At 35.9% G+C, this 16,156-nt stretch overlaps 1 protein-coding gene across 1 annotated transcript in view; it reads left to right on the top strand.

Annotated features, from left to right (window-relative positions):
- Positions 1–116: 116 nt before the first annotated feature.
- Positions 117–16,156, top strand: part of LRRC69 (leucine rich repeat containing 69) — an 84,098-nt gene continuing 68,058 nt past the window's right edge. The window contains exon 1 of the mRNA XM_055546698.1: positions 117–8,522. Coding sequence (XP_055402673.1) covers positions 8,340–8,522 — 183 coding nt within the window. The 5' untranslated portion in view covers positions 117–8,339. The remainder of the gene's footprint in view (positions 8,523–16,156) is intronic.

Here is a 16,156-nt window from a genome sequence, read left to right as displayed (position 1 = left end):
CACATTATTGCTTTTCTAATTCATTGATTATTCCGTGTTATTTCTCAACTTCAGAATGGTTGTGACATCATTTCTTGATTATCTTAACTATAAATTTTTATATTCTTTATTGTACTTTCTCCATCACTACTAAGCTGCTTTGCTTTCCTTGCACCCTTTTCCACTGAGAAATAGTTATTAGCTTCTGTTATTCTTTAACTTGTGCAAATTGAAGGAGTAGCAATTTGTAAATTTGTAAAAGGGTCCAAGGCCAAATTTACTTCAAATTCTTCTTCTTTTCCAATTTGTCTCATAAGGTCTCTCTTTTTGCTTCATTCTCTAGGACTAGGGAAAGCCTTTGTTACTTGCTATTTTATTAGCCTTATTAATTTCATCTTTCCTCAAATATTTGAAAATATTTGTTTCAAATATCTGGGAATTTTTATGTTATATATATATGGATAAAGCTGAAAGCCACTGTTGAGTCAAGACTGTATAATAAAATCAGTACAGTACTTTTCAGTTGAATGATTTGTCAGATCAGATTTTAAGTTATTTATAAAAATATTTTAAGAAGATGGTACACCCATATGTACAAATGTTTGTGATAATTTGTTACGTAAGGGGTTTTATGATAATGAGACCTTTTTGGTTGATCTGTTTTTCTCAGATAAGTAACTAATAACATTTTACATCAAGTGTATATAAAGTTTGAATTTTTTTCCCCATGAATGCAACTAATTTTTCTAAGTAAATACTGGGTTTTATGAGCTTCCCCAGTGGCTCAGTGGTAAAGAATCCACCTGCAATGCAGGAGATACGGAGACCCGTGTTTGATCCCTGGGTCGGGAAGATCCCCTGTTATGGGAATGGCAACCCACTCCAGTAATCTTGCCTGGAAAATTCCATGGACAGAGGAACCTGGTGGGCTGTATAGTCTGTGGTGTCACAGAGTTGGACACGCCTGAATAACTAAGTAACAACAACTGGGTTTTATAACATAAAAAACAGGGTATCAGTGTTATGTATTCAGCAGGCAACAGTATGTGGAACTATTGAGCAGATAAGTACTGCATGAAAGTATTATACACTTGCAAAGATTAAGAACCATTCTGCCTGCTAAGCAAAATATATTTTGAAGGCTCCTTGTTTTGTAATGCTGGATCTGGATTTCTTTGCAAAGGAGGGGCGGTGGGTAATCTGTTACTTTAAAATTAAAAGAGAAGCTTTAAGCAATAAAATAAGATACAGTGAAATCTAGTTATTGTAAATTCCCACTATACTTTAAGTATTGTAAAATAACTTATTGGCTATTTTTTTCTAGCAGGGTGAATAGAATTTTCTTGATTATAGGTATATTTTTTATTTTTAAATGGCCAATATGGTTATGGACAGGATTTGTATGTTTCAGCTTCTGTTCTTTCATAAAACTTGAGATAAAAATTATTTTAGCTGTGACCTAAAATTAAAGTCTGAAAAATGGCACATGTTAAGTTAAAAGCAGCATATACTAGTTTAGTTTGCTGTATGATGCTAATCTCGTAGGAAAATCTGATAAGCTTTCTTTTGTCCTGACTTAGAAAAGTATATGTCAGAGTTCTGGAATATGTCTAATTTACTTCAGTGAATTTATCTGCTTAAGTATGTTTATAACATATAAAGCAAATAAGGATGTGTAACTATAGTTAACAGTACAATTTTGTCCATATTATCTACATGTTTGCTAAAAGAAAAAATAAAAGATGAATTAAATCAGCATTGTTCAAATGGTTATTCTTTAATACTTTTAGAATATAGAAGAGTAAACTTTTTGAGAATTTTATTTAGTTTTTATTTTGTCCTCATGTATAATTGGAAATAATAGAGATTCTAATATTTATGTATTATTTTGTTATTTTAAAATAAGAAAGGGCAAATTAGAAGACTATCCAAAACTCTTGGATGTTAAAAAAAAATGAATACACATGAGTAAGAAAATGAAGCAGTAAGAAGGAAATCTGTGCAAGTTACTGCGGGCACATACTTGTTAATACATGGTCTTGGTAGAAGTTGTTAGGAACTAGCTGAAGCAGTAGGTCAGGGTTTTTTTTTTTTTTTGAAATTTAATTTGTAATTTCATACTGTTTTTACTGTTACTGAACAAATGAGCTTTTTCTTCCTGTCTTGTGTATTTACATACATTGATTTTTCTAAGTCTTATTTAAAATATATCTTTCTCCATCTTGTGGAAAAGTAGAACTCACAGGGTTTCTAATTCTGTTTTTAAAGTAAGTTTCAGAAGCAGCAGTTCTTTATATTATCCCACCTTGTTCCCTCCTACAAGGCCTTTGAACTAACACTTGGAGTTGGGTTCAACCTGCTTCACCTAGTTTATTGTCCTCCTGGTCTCAGCTTAAATAGCTCCGACCTAGGTAAGCTCCCCAGACTTCTCCCACCTGGGCTAGGTTAGGGACCCTGGGTCATACATGTTACTTTCTAGTAACTATACACTTAATAATAGTTATTTACATTTAGTTGTTTATTATTGTTGTTATTGTTTCCCCTTAGTCTTTAAGTGCTTAAAAACAAGGGCCTCACTATTAAATGTCTATCACGTTGCTAGGCCTATATATTATAAAGTGCTTAAGGTTTGTTAATAGTTATCAATTCAGTGGATAGGATATGACTTTTGGGAGTTTCATTAGGTTAATAGACTGTTAAGAATAAATGAGATAGTGACTTAGAATTCTTCTTGCTCACAGAAGGGCTGTCTTTTAATTTATATTACCCTTGGTGAATTCTTAAGTCTTCTGGTTAGTTGAAGAATGGAACCCAAGAGAGTTTTCCTTTTTTAGAACTTCTGATAGTGGGTTACAGTTAATTTACCTTCATGTGTTGATTAGGACAATCTGATTTTAACAAACCTAAAAAATAATAGCATCTGAAATAAGTGTGGGTATGTGTGTGTGCTCAGTTGTGTCCGACTCTTTACGACTCCATGGACTGTAGCCCACCAGGCTCCTCTGTCCATTTAATTTTCTAGGCAAGAATACTGGAGCGGGTTGTGATTTCCTCCTGCAAGGGATCTTCCTGACCCAGGGGTTGCTGAAAATAAATATACAGACCCGAAACAAATAAAAAGCTTTGTTAATATACTGATAAGTAAAAGTTTACGGTTGTCTCCTTTCAGTATACTTGGGTGACTAATATGGCTTACTGAAATTACTGCTTTTGCACAAGGCTGCTGAATTTATTATTATTTTCTTTTAACAGGAATGACTTACAATCTTGCTCTTGATTTTTAAAAAAAATACCAAGCCCTGCCTTCTATAAGGACTAAGTCCACTTCCATAAAGAATTTAACACACTGCCTGATATGTAATAAATGCTCAGTAAAAGTAGTTATTTTTTGTGCTGTTTCATGTAGACGTTTAAATAGAAATCTTCAGCTTTTGTTAACTCTCAAGTGTGCGAGCACTACTCTTGGGACTTAGAGAGGTGCTAACACCATGGAGCACTGAGGCACTAGGGACATAGAAATGAACAGGACAGGGCACTTTTTTCATGAAGCCTCTAGCTTCTTCCCCTTCTGCCAGATCTTTTGCTTGAGCTTCTCTGAATTCTGGGGTAGGCACAGCACCAGACACAAAAGCAACAGACCTACACAGATGGCTTCCCCAGCTTCTATAATTACCTAAAGTCAAACTGTATGGTTCCTAGTTGGTCTTTTTTGCTGATTGAGCCCTGAAAAGAAGTTGGTACTGTAACAAAACACATAAACCATGAAATGAGCTTTGGGATTGGGCCTCGGGTGTAAGTTAAAAAGGTCTTGAAGAGATTGTTAGCAGGAGCCTGATGTTGGTGAGGAATATGAGGAAACTTACTAGAATTTGAAAGAAAAGTAACTTCTGTTACATAGTAGAAGAAAGTTTAATAATGATGCCAGTAAGTGTTAACATGGAAAATAAGTATATCTCATCAGCTGGGTGATCTCCCTGAGGGGATTTCTAGAGAGTATTGAAGGTGCTATCTGGATTCTTCTAGATGGAGGAGAAAGGCAAGCAAGAGGAAAAATTATTAAATATAAATGAGCTACAAATTTTTGGGTTTGAAAAGCAAAGCAAAACTTTCTCATTCTTAGCCACTCCAGACAGTTCAGTTCAGTTCAGTCACTCAGTCATGTCTGACTTTTTGCAACCACATGGACTGCATGCAGCACACCAGGCTTCCTTGTCCATCACCAACTTCTGGAGCTTGCTCAAACTCATGTCCATTGAGTTGGTGATGCCATCCAACTGCCTCATCCTCTATGTCATCCCCTTCTCTTGCTTTCAATTGTTTCCAGCGTCAGGGTCTTTGCCAATGCATCAGGTGGCCAAAGGATTGGAGTTTCAGCTTCAGCATCAGTCCTTCCAGTGAATATTCAGTACCGATTTCCTTTAGAATTGAGTGGTTTGATCTCCTTGCAGTCCAAGTGACTATCAAGAGTCTTCTCCAACACCATAGTTCAGAAGCACCAATTCTTTGGTGCTCAACTTTCTTTATAATCCAACTCTCATATCCATACATGACTGCTGGAAAAACCATAGCCTTGACTAGACGGACCTTTGTTGGCAAAGTAATGTCTCTGCTTTTCAACCTGCTTTTTGATGTTGGTCATAGCTTTTCTTCTAAGGAGCAAGCGTCTTTTAATTTCATGGCTGCAATCACCATCTGTGGTGATTTTGGAGCCTAAAAAAAATAAAGTCTGTCATTGTTTCCATTGTTTCCCCATCTATTTGCCATGAAGTGATGGGACCAGATGCCATGATCTTAGTTTTTAAATGTTTTAAGCGAGCTTTTTCACTCTCCTTTTTCACTTTCATTAAGAGGCTGTTAAGTTCTTTGCTTTCTGACATAAGGGTGATGTCATCTGTGTATCTGAGGTTATTGATATTTCTCCCGGCAATCTTGATTCCAGCTTGTGCTTCAGCCAGCCAGACAGTAAATGATGGTAAAATTAAGGAGTAAGTTTCCGATAGAATCTGCCTGCAATGCAAGAGACCTGGGTTCGATCCCTGGGTTGGAAAAATCCCCCTGGAGAAGGGAATGGCTACCTACTCCAGTATTCTTGCCTGGAGAATTCCATGGATGGAGGAGCCTGGTGGGCTACAGTCCATGGGGTCGCCAAGAATCGGATACGACTGAGCAACTAAGACTTTTAACTCTCAGATAGAGAGCAAATCGGGGAACTGTCAGGAAAATGAACTCCAAAGATGAAGCCTAGGGCATGACTGTGAAACCCTTTGTTAGGATCTCATAAATATTAAAGGCATTTCCTAATCAGCAGATGAGCGAGCTTCTAAAATTCTTAAGGCTACTGTCCCACAGTAGTTTCATTTGGGAACCTATAATAGAGAAAGGCTATTGCAAAGAGTTTTGGCATGTGGCTTTTGTCTGATGGAGTGAATTATGAACTGTTTCAAGGCAAACTTAACAAAATTTTTTAAAGGGATTGATTGTATCAATTTGGGTCAAAAGCGACAGTAAAAAATGAAAAGATAAGCTTTTATACATTGCTGGTAGGAATATAAACTGATGAAGCCACTGGTGAACAATCTGGCAGTTCCTGAAAGGGTACCATATGACCTCTCCTAGGTATACGCCCAAGAAAACTGTACATAGCACTGTTTGTAGTAGCCAAAAAGCAGAAACAATCTAAATGTCCATCAACTGATAAGTAGATAAATAAATATAGTATAGGATGGAGTATTTTTATTCAATAAAAAGGACTGAAGTACTGGTACATGCTATAACTCTGGATGAACCTTGGAAGCATTATGTTGAGTGAAAGACATATGTTCTCATCTGTATAAAATGTTTGGACTAGGCAAACATATAGAAAGGAGATTAGTGGTTACCTAGGGTCTGGGGTTGGTCATCCTGGTGGCTCAGCAGTAAAGAATCTGCCTGCAATGCAGGAGACCCGGGTTCTATCCCTGAGTCCGGAAGATCTCCTGGAGAAGGGAATGGCACCCACTCCAGCGTTCTTGCCTGAAGAATCATCTGGGCAGAGGAGCCTGGAGAGAGAAGGAGAAATTAAAGATGTTTACCAGATTTTCTAGGTTAGGAAAATTAATTAAAAAAAAAAAAGCAGTAGTAGATTATATTGGCCTGTTTACCCATATAAAGCAGGAAAAAAAATGGCCCATTTAGACAGTGTCAGCTGGGGTCCTAGCCATGCAGCATTACTTTAGAGGAGGTGAGTATTATGAGACTTCTTTTTTTTAAACAAAGCTTTATAATTTGTTCAGATAGTAACATCATGATTGTTCTTAGGAAACTAAAACAGTATCAAAATAAAGACACTGGAAAATAGGTTTGGAAGGTTTGGAAGAGATATTTCAATAAAAAGAGCAGTGATTAAGTACCTAAAAAATGATGATTCTAGCAATTGGAACTCTATTAACCAGCACCTTTTATTTTACTGTTATGATGATACTGATGTTCATTATAATAACCTGTCTAAATTTAATGATTCTTCTTTGGGCCTTTGGCACTTGCTTTGCCATCTTATTTGTAAAAGCTCCCGTCTCTGATAGCACCCTTGCAGTGAAGCCTTCTCAGGTTACCCTAAAGTTGCAAACTCCTTACCTGTTTTATTATTTTTTTCCATAGCATCTAATGCCATCTAACACCTAGGTTTACTTATTTGCTTGTTTTTTCTCCTCCTCCTAGAATGTAATTTCATTGAGAGATTTTTGTCATTTTAATTCATTCTTCTATCCCCAGTGGAACAGTGTTGCACACAGTAGATACTTCTAAATGTTTGTTGAATGAATAAAGGGAATTACAGAGGAAGATAGAATTGTGTTCTGAGTACTTTGAATGCAGAATTCAAATGCATATTATAGTGTTCAAGTTTTTGGAACTGAGCCCTCCAGATGTGGTACATATGTAGCCCAAATGCCTCCAAGCCTCATAACTGGCCAAGTGGGGTTCTAATCAGATGTCTTTGCCCTTATCTCTTTTCCCTTACTCCTTTGCCTTTGTCTTAATCATTCATTTGGAAATTTTCAAAGATTATACAAAAAACAGGAAGAATAATATAATGAACCCCTAGTACCCATTACTGAGCATTAATAATTACCAATGTTTTGTCAATCTTATTTGATCTATTTTTTTCCACTCACTTTTCTGCCCCACTTATTAAAAAAAAATTCACCTGAAAATTCAGATGCATTTCTAAATGTTAGGTACATTTTAAGAAAATAATACCACCATGTCATTATTATACATAACAAAATTAGTAATTCTTTTCATCTGATACATTGTCTATGATCAAATTTCCTTAGTTGACTCTGAAATATTTTTATTCAAATCAGGATCTAAACAAGATTCACAGAGTGCATTTGACTGTTGTTTTTCTTAAGTCTCATTTTTTCATAACAGTTTCCCCATCTTTTTATTAATGACATAATTTGTTGGTTAAATATTGTATATCATTTACCTTATAGAATTTCCCAGTTTGGAGATTTGGCTGACTGCTTCCCTGAGATTAATTTAGCTTTTTTCTATTCCTCATATTTTCTGTAAATGGTATTTAGATATAGAAGCATGATTAAACTCAGATTCAAGAATATTTAATATTGGTACTGTGTAATTTTTATTGTATGACACCATGATTGTTTCAATTTTAGTGATGGTAAAACTGATTAGTAGGTAATTAGCCTGATTTCATACTTGGAAAGTTCCCCGTCAACCTCTTACCTAATGCATTTAGCATCCAATTATGATCTTTATATATATATCCATTATTTCATTAGGTTTGCAAAAATGGTGATTTTTCTAAATCTATTTTTTTCTTTCTCATTTATTGGCCTCAATTTTTCAATGAGTAAGAACTGTATTAGGTTACACAAAAACATGATTTGTACTGGAAAAGCAGAATAAGTGCTTCATTTTTTTCCATTTATTATTTTTCAGTCTTAGGAGTTGGTTCCCCAGCAAGTTCCAATGTAATTAGAGGCTTTCTTTTATTTTTATGGTACCATAAGCTCTAGATTTTAATTTATTTTGGTCCATTCGTCATTCTTTGTGTCTCAAATTTTCCCATTTTAGACTAATGGAAGCCCATTTGTATGTTCTTTTGATGTGATCTCATTAGTCCTTGGTAATGTCATGTTTCTGGTATAATGTCATGTTTCTAGGGTCATCTTGTACATTTCCTGCCCCAAACCTGGAATCAGTTATTTTCCTTCCCTACCTTTTACACAGGAAATTATCCAATGCTACCACCTTCAGCATGATAGATCTCAGAATGTTTTTGTTTCCATGACACACCAATTCTGCAATTAGATTCCAAAGATGGGTAGTAAGGAACCTGTTTCTCTTCCATACCCATGGCTGAAAGGTTGTTAATAAGAGCACTGAAGGGTGGTAAAAACACTAAAATTGTTATCTTAAATGGAAAGAACATAACAAAGATGCCCTCAGTGTTAGAAAAACTTCCAGGCCTGAAGATACTGTACCTTCAGAATAACCAAATTTCCAAAGTGTGCCCAGAGATAAGCAACTTGACCCAGGTGAGAAACAGCATTATCTTTTTCAACTAAGGATGAAAAGAGGGGATAGGAAGAGAAAAAAGAATTAAGAAGGCTTCAATCACTGGAGACTTAGCTCTCTGGAGAATTAATGTGGATAGTTGCTGGAACAGCATCAGATGGTTTTCTCTTTTAGTGAATTACATATGGTAGGGGGAGATGTTTCAATTTATTCATATGCTCTGTGGCCCACACTTGGCATCTGAGGGTTAGGCCTCTGCAACACTTATTTTTCTGGAGGCTGTCATTTGGAGAGGGCTTGGGAGCCTGGATCTACTTGTCTACCTTGGGGCTCCATCTCAACGTGGATTTGAAGATCCCCGAGAGGCTGTACACCCTGGGGACTATCCTGAAGCTGTTGCATATGGAATGAAGAGAGACATCTGATGTAGGAAGGGAGTTCTTTTCAATTTCCTAGAGCAGGCTACACTTTGAAATGGAGTATTGGCAGGAAATGGAAAGGACAGAACATAGATTTCTTATGAAGTAGGCTTTAAAAGAAACTTAGCATTTTAAATAAAGAATATCCTTTGTAAAGAGCAACAAAATGAATCCTAGATGCTTGTGTTAAGTATTTCTGATGAATGACATTTCTGTGAAACTCCAGCTGCTAAAGATCTTAAAAGTTGGGAGAAGGCAAGGGATATTAACTTTGTAGTTTTCTTTTTGTTCATTTCTAAACTGCCATCAGCACTGAAAGAATCTCTAACCAGCTAAGTAATAGTAATTCATTATAGTTCATTAGTTTTGAGTTGAGAGTTACTAAAAACAACTGTTATTTTCTTACCTTCACCTACTTCATTTCTTAGGTTTACAAAATTATTTGAGTTTGTAATCTAATCTGTGCCCGTGTCTTTCTAAGAAATAGGGGAATACTCCAAAACTCCCCCTTTAATAACTTCCAAAAGTACCTTCGAGTTAACAGAACGATAGTAAAGATTTGGACTTTTCTAATGTGACAGAGGAGTTTTATGCAAAAGAATTTGGAATTTGAGTGAGTCAATTCTCCACCTCTGTGTGATTTTTTTTTTTTTATTAGAGCAACAGTCCATTTGTTCTTAAGAAATCACAATTTTGACCTCCATATATAACTGCTTTTAGTTCTTTTCTTGATATGTCCATTTAAAATATCTTCATCATCTTCCAAATATAAATTAATGTTTAGTTTCTTCATAGTAATCTTTGAAATTAATATTGTTGTATGTTTGTTTCTTTTTTGATTAATTTTTACTGGAGTATAGTTGATTTATAATGCTGTGTTATTTTCTGATGGACCGCAAAGTGAATCAGTAATACATCTACATATATCCACTCTTTTTTAGATTCTTTTCCCAGATAGGTCATTACAGAGTATTGAGTAGAGTTCCTTGCGCTATACAGTAGATACTTACTAGTTATCTGTTTTATGTATAGTAGTGTGTTACGTGTTTAAGTCCTAATCTCCCAACCTTTGTTTATTTTTCATCAACTACAATCTTTTTACTCTCCACTTGGTAAGATGGCAGTGTTAGCGTCTGTAATCTACTTTCAGCTCACGTTTTCTCTTCCTCTTCACAAATTAAAAACTTCTTACTTTTATGAGGTGTATAGTATTTACAGTGTACCCAGATATAACAATGATTAAATCTTTGTCTTGGAGAATTCTAAAATTCTAAAATGTATATTGTTAATAAGTAAATATAATTTTGTTCAGTGGCTCAGCTGTGTCCGACTCCCTGCGACCCCATGGACTGCTGCATGCCAGGCTTCCCTGTCCTTCGCTATCTCCTGGAATTTGCTCAAACTCATGTCCATTGAGTCAGTGATGCCTCCAACCATCTTGTTCTCTGTTGTCCCCTTCTCCTCCCACCTTCAATCTTCAATCTCTGTTGTTCACCTTCTCCTCCCACCCAGCATCAGGGTCTTTTCTAATGAGTCAGCTCTTCATATCAGGTGGTCAGAGTATTGGAGCCTCAGCTTCAGCATCAGTCCTTCCAATGAATATTCAGGGTTGATTTCCTTTAGGAAATTTACATGGAGCCAATCAAAGTACTAAGATTATATTTTCTTCCTTATATACCGTTTTTGTTACCTTGGAGTTCCTAATGTCTTTCACTTATTCTTGTACCTTTTTCCTTTGTCATGGCCTCATTTTAAACTTGATCATATAACATATCCTATCAAATGTGCTTTTTCCTTGAGTGACTTCCCCCAGGAGCCTCCATCCTCCTGCCCCAGTTTAAGCTAATCTAGGTTAGGTGGATACTTCCTGCTCAAATATCCTTGTGCAGTTCTCCTGAATTGGAATCAGTGTTTTCTGTAACCATATTTTCTTCTTTTTTTCGGTTTACTCACTTATTTTCTAGAAATAATTCTCCAGGCATCATCCCGATCTGCGTGTATCCTAAGTCTCATATCTAAGTCTTTGTGACCCCTTGGACTGTAGCTTGCCAGGCTCCTCAGTCCGTGGGATTCTCCAGGCAAGAATATTGGAGTGGGTGGCCATGCTCTCCTCCAGGACATCTTCCCAACTCAGGGATGGAACCTGAATCTCTTGTCTCCTGCATTGACAGGCAGGATCTTTACCACTAGCACTACCTGGGAAGCCCTACCCTAGACTAGGTATGTGGTAATTAGATTTTTTGAACTCTTGCGTAGTTGAAAACATGTGTATTCTTTTCTCCTGTTTGATTAATAGTTGTTTAGTAAGAAGTATAGATTGCAAAATATACTTCCGCAGGTAAAAAAAGGTGATGAGTCTGATCATTAGTTTGTCTTCTTGTGGCTCCCTCGTTACTTTCCTCCTCATCCTTTCACTATTAGGAGAGACTCTAAATTTTGACTTCCCAGCTCAGTTTCCTTTAACAGGGTGTTGGCTCAGCTCAGCTCTTAACTTTTAAAGAAGAAATCACATCTTACTTTTTTTTTTTTTTTTTTTTTTTACATCTTACTTTTAAAGAAGAATTCAGCTGATTAGAAATTAGGCTTTTTGTGGTCCATCTTTAAAGTGCTTTACAAACAGAAGCTGGCTTATGGCATTATTGTTTGACTCTTATGAACTAGCCAATATTTTTTCATATAGAATCTCCAATGTTGTGGAATTTTGGAAAAAAAATGTATTTCCCTTTTATAACGGGTGTTGAAGAAGCATCTCAAATAAAATGTGCTAGAAACCCTCAAATGAGGGCTAGAGACTATTTACACAGTTCTTTTCCAGGGTATCTTCCCAACCCGGGGATCGAACCCAGGAGTCTCCCATGTTGCAGGTGAACCTTCTGAGCCACCAGGGAAGCCCATTCTAGAAGCACCTCAAATAAAATGTTCTAGAAACCGGCAAATGATGGATAGAAGTTATTTACACATTTCAGAAATACTGCTCATTTTGCCAGCTGCTAACAGAAAAAACAAAACTTTCAGAAAAGAGAGCGCTTGGAGCGCTGAAAAGAGCCCTGGATGAGTATCTGGAAGTCCTGGATACTTCAACCTGTTCAGCTATTCACCAACTAAACATAGGTATTTAATTTCACTGGCCCTCATTTTCTGCTTTCATTTATTCAAAGCCACACTTAAGTGTTGAGTACCGTCTGTGTCTCAGGTAACTTAGCAGTTAAAAGCAGATGAAAATACCTGCCTTCATGGAGCTTATGCTGTAGTCAGAAGAGATGCAAGAAACAGACAGCAGAACAAGTAGGAATGGGAGGTAGTGATTAGTGCTAAGGAAAAAAAAATAACAGAAAAAGCAGGCAGGGCACGTTGTGGCTTTCAGGTGAAATGCTGCAAGAGTCCTTGTGGTCTTCATAACTTGGTCATGCTTATGTCATAGTTCAAAGATGGTAATTTTTACTCTTAACAATTTTATATAAAATCCAGGAATGTGTTTTTCTAAATTCTTTCTTGTGTTGCTACAGGTTGTAGTTGTATTAATAATGATTGAAACTCCCCCTATGATATATATATAAAAACACTTACATGGCATTAAAATAGTGTTGATGCTTAAGTTCCTAATTCAAAAGTAATGTTTCAAAATTTTTGTACCATTTTGATACAAAATGGTATCAGAATAACAGCATCCCTCATATATTGAGAGCTGGCACAATGCTGGGAACTCTGTCCATTTTCAAGGAAGTTATTATCACTGATATGATAATAAAATTTATGATTCAGTAAGAGATTAAGTCACTTGTCAAGGTCAACCAGTGAGTACATGTATAAAATGAAGTCTCTTTTGAGGTGCTCTCAGCTCTGTTTTATTATTTTATACACTTACAAAACCTGAGTTGTCTGAAGATGGTAGTTTTAAATACTATTAATACATATATTGTTCCGACTCTCCATTTTACATGTCCATTCTTTTGACAGATACTTATCATTCATCATCTTGTGTCTATGCTGGTCCTAAGGATACAGATGTGAAAAAAACAAGGTCTTTGTCTTCACATTTGAGAATTAAATATTAATATATAAAAAACTCAGTACTTGACATTGGAACTATTAAATAAATTAGTGTTGCTATTAAAATTATCACCTTTATGGTCTGACTAGCAACACAAGGACAAAATGGAAGCAGAGTCTTTAGAGAATACAAGATTTTATCTCTTTTTTTCTTTGCTAATTGACTCGTGAAACTGGAAATTTTCAAATCGCTTCTAATGACTTGAAAGAAATAGTTGATGTCCTATAATTTATTTTGTATTTTTATTGGAGTATAATTGGTTTACTGTGTTCTGTTAGTTTCTGTTGTACAACAATCAGCTATGTGCATACATACATCCCCTTGCCCTTAGACCTCCGTCCCTCCCCCATCCCACCCATCTGTATCATCACAGACACTGAGCTGAGCTAGCTCCAGGTTCCCACTAGCTGTTTTACATATATAGTGTATATATATGTCAGTCCTAATCTCCCAATTCATCCAGCCCTCCCCACCCCGCCTTTGTATCCACACATCCATTCCCTATGTCTGTCTCTATTCCTGCCCTGCAAATAGGTTTATCTATATCATTTTTCTAGATTCCATATTAATGTAAGATGTTTGTTTTTCTCTTTTTGACTTATTTTACTTTGTATGACAGGCTCTGGTCCATCAACATCTCTACAAAGGGTCTGATTTCATTCCATTTTATAGTTGAGTAATATTCCATTGTATATATGGACCACAACTTCTTTATCCCGTCATCTGTCAGTGGACATTTATGTTGCTTCCATGTTCTGGCTATTGTAAATAGTGCTGCAGTGAATACCAGGGTACATGTTTCTTTTTGCATTGTGGTTTTCTTGGGGTATACGCCCAGTAGTGGGATTGCTAGGTAATAAAATAGTTCTAGCTTTTTAGTTTTTTAAGGAACTTCCATTCTGTTCTCCATAGTGGCTGTATCAGTTTACATTCCAACCAACAGTGCAAGAGGATTCCATTTTTTCCACAACCTCTTCAGCATTTCCTGTGTGTAGATTTTTTTCTTGTGTGTAGATTTTTTTGTTGATGGCCATTCTAACCAGTGTGAGGTGATATCTCATTGTAGTTTTGATTTGAATTTCTGTAGCAATTAGTGATGTTGCGCATCTTTTCATGGGCCATCTGTATGTCTTCTTTAGTGAAATGTCTATTTAGATCTGCTGCCTATTTTTTTACTTGGGTTTTTTGTTTTGATATTGAGTTGCATGAGTTGTTTGTATATATTGGAGATTAATCCCTTGTCAATTTCTTCATTTGCAAGTATTTTCTCCCATTATGAGAGTTGTCTTTTCATCTTGCTTATACTTTGCTGTGCAGAAGTTTTCAATTAGATCCCATCAGTTTATTTTTATTTTTATTATGCTAAGAGGTGGGTCAAAAAAATTCTTGATGTAATTTATATCAAAGAGTATTTTACCTGTGTTTTCATCTAAGAGTTTTTATAGTCTCTAATCCTTTTTGAGTTTATTTTTTGTGTATTAGGGAGTGTTCTAGTTTCATTCTTTTACATGTACTTCTCCAGTTTTCTCAGCACCACTTTTTTAAAAAATTAATTTTTTGCTTTTTAATTTATTTATTATTAATTGAAGGATAATTGCTTTGCAGTGTTGTGTTGGTTTTTGCCAGGCATCAACATGAATCAGCTGTAGGTATACCTATGTCCCCTTCCTGTTGAAGCTCCTTCTGTCCTTCCACCCATCCCACCCCTCTAAGTTGTCACAGAACCCTGGATTCGAGCTCCCTGATTCATCCAGCAAATTGCCACTGGCTCTCTAATTTTACATATAGTAATGTTTGTCTTAATGCTACTCTGAATTCGTACCCTCTGCTTCTTCCCGCTGTGTCCACAAGTCTGTTCTCTATGTTTCTGTCTCTGTTGCTGCCCTGCAGGTAGGTTCATCAGTACCATCTTCTTAGATTTCATGTATATGCATTAATGTACAAATATTTATCTTTCTCTTCATGACTTTATATAATTGGCTCTAGGTTCATCCACCTCATAAGAGCTGAGTGAAATGTATTCCTTTTTCTGTCCAAGTAATATTGTGTATATGTACCATAACTTCTTTATCCATTCATCTTTCTAGGTTGACATCTAGGTTGCTTCCATGTCCTGGCTATTGTAAATAGTGCTGTGATGAACATTGGTGATACATGTGTCTTTTTCAATTATGGTTTCCTCAGGGTATATGACAGATAGTGGGATTGTTGGGTCATATGGTAGTTTTATTCCTAGTTTTTAAAGAAATCTCCATACTGGCTGTATCAATTTGCATTACCACCAACAGTGCAGTACAGTTCCCTTTTCCCCACCCCCTCTCCAGCATTTAGTTTGTAGATTTTTTGATGATGGACAGTCTTGACTGGTGTGAGGTGATATCTCATGGTAGTTTTGATTTGCATTTCTCTAATAATGAGCTTTTCATGTGTTTATTAGCCATCTGTATATCTTTTTTGGAGAAATGTCTATTTAGGTCTTCTGTCCTAAACTTTTTGATTGGGTTGTTTGTTTTTCTGATATTGAGCTGAATGAGCTGCTCGTATATTTTGAAGATTAATGCTTTGTCAGTTGTTTTATTTGCTGTTATTTTTTCTCATTCTGAGGGAGTTCTTTTCACCCTGTTTATAGTTTCCTTTGCTTCCAGCACCAGTTACTGAAGAGACTGTCTTTTTTCCATTGTGTATTCTTGCCTTTTTTGTCATGGATTAGGTGACCATAAGTCTGTGGGTTATCTCTGGGCTTTCTATCCTGTACCATTGATCCATATTCCTGTTTTTGTGCCAATACCATACTGTCTTGATGACTGTAGTTTTGTAGTATAGTCTGAAATCGGGGAACCTGATTCCTTCAGCTCCACTTTTCTTTCTCAAAATTGTTTTGTCTATTCAGGGTCTTTTGTGTTTCCATACAAACTGTAAAATTTTTGTTCTAATTCTGTGAAAAATGCCATTAGTAGTTTGATAGAGATTACATTGACTCTATAGATTGCTTTAGGTAGTATAGTTGTTTTCACAATATTGATTCTTCTGATCCAAGAACATGGTATGTATGTCTCTCCATTTGTGTCATCGTTGATTTGTTCATCAGTGTCTCATAGCAGCATCTGCTTAGGTAGGTTTATTCTTGTGTATTTTATTCTTTTTCTTGAAATGGTAAATAGGATTGTTTTCTTAATTTTTCTTA

Source organism: Bubalus kerabau, chromosome 14 (assembly GCF_029407905.1).
Source record: "Bubalus kerabau isolate K-KA32 ecotype Philippines breed swamp buffalo chromosome 14, PCC_UOA_SB_1v2, whole genome shotgun sequence".
NCBI classification, from domain to species: domain Eukaryota; kingdom Metazoa; phylum Chordata; class Mammalia; order Artiodactyla; family Bovidae; genus Bubalus; species Bubalus kerabau.
Note: the sequence above shows the minus strand (reverse complement) of the source record. Positions and strands in the feature narration are given on the sequence as shown.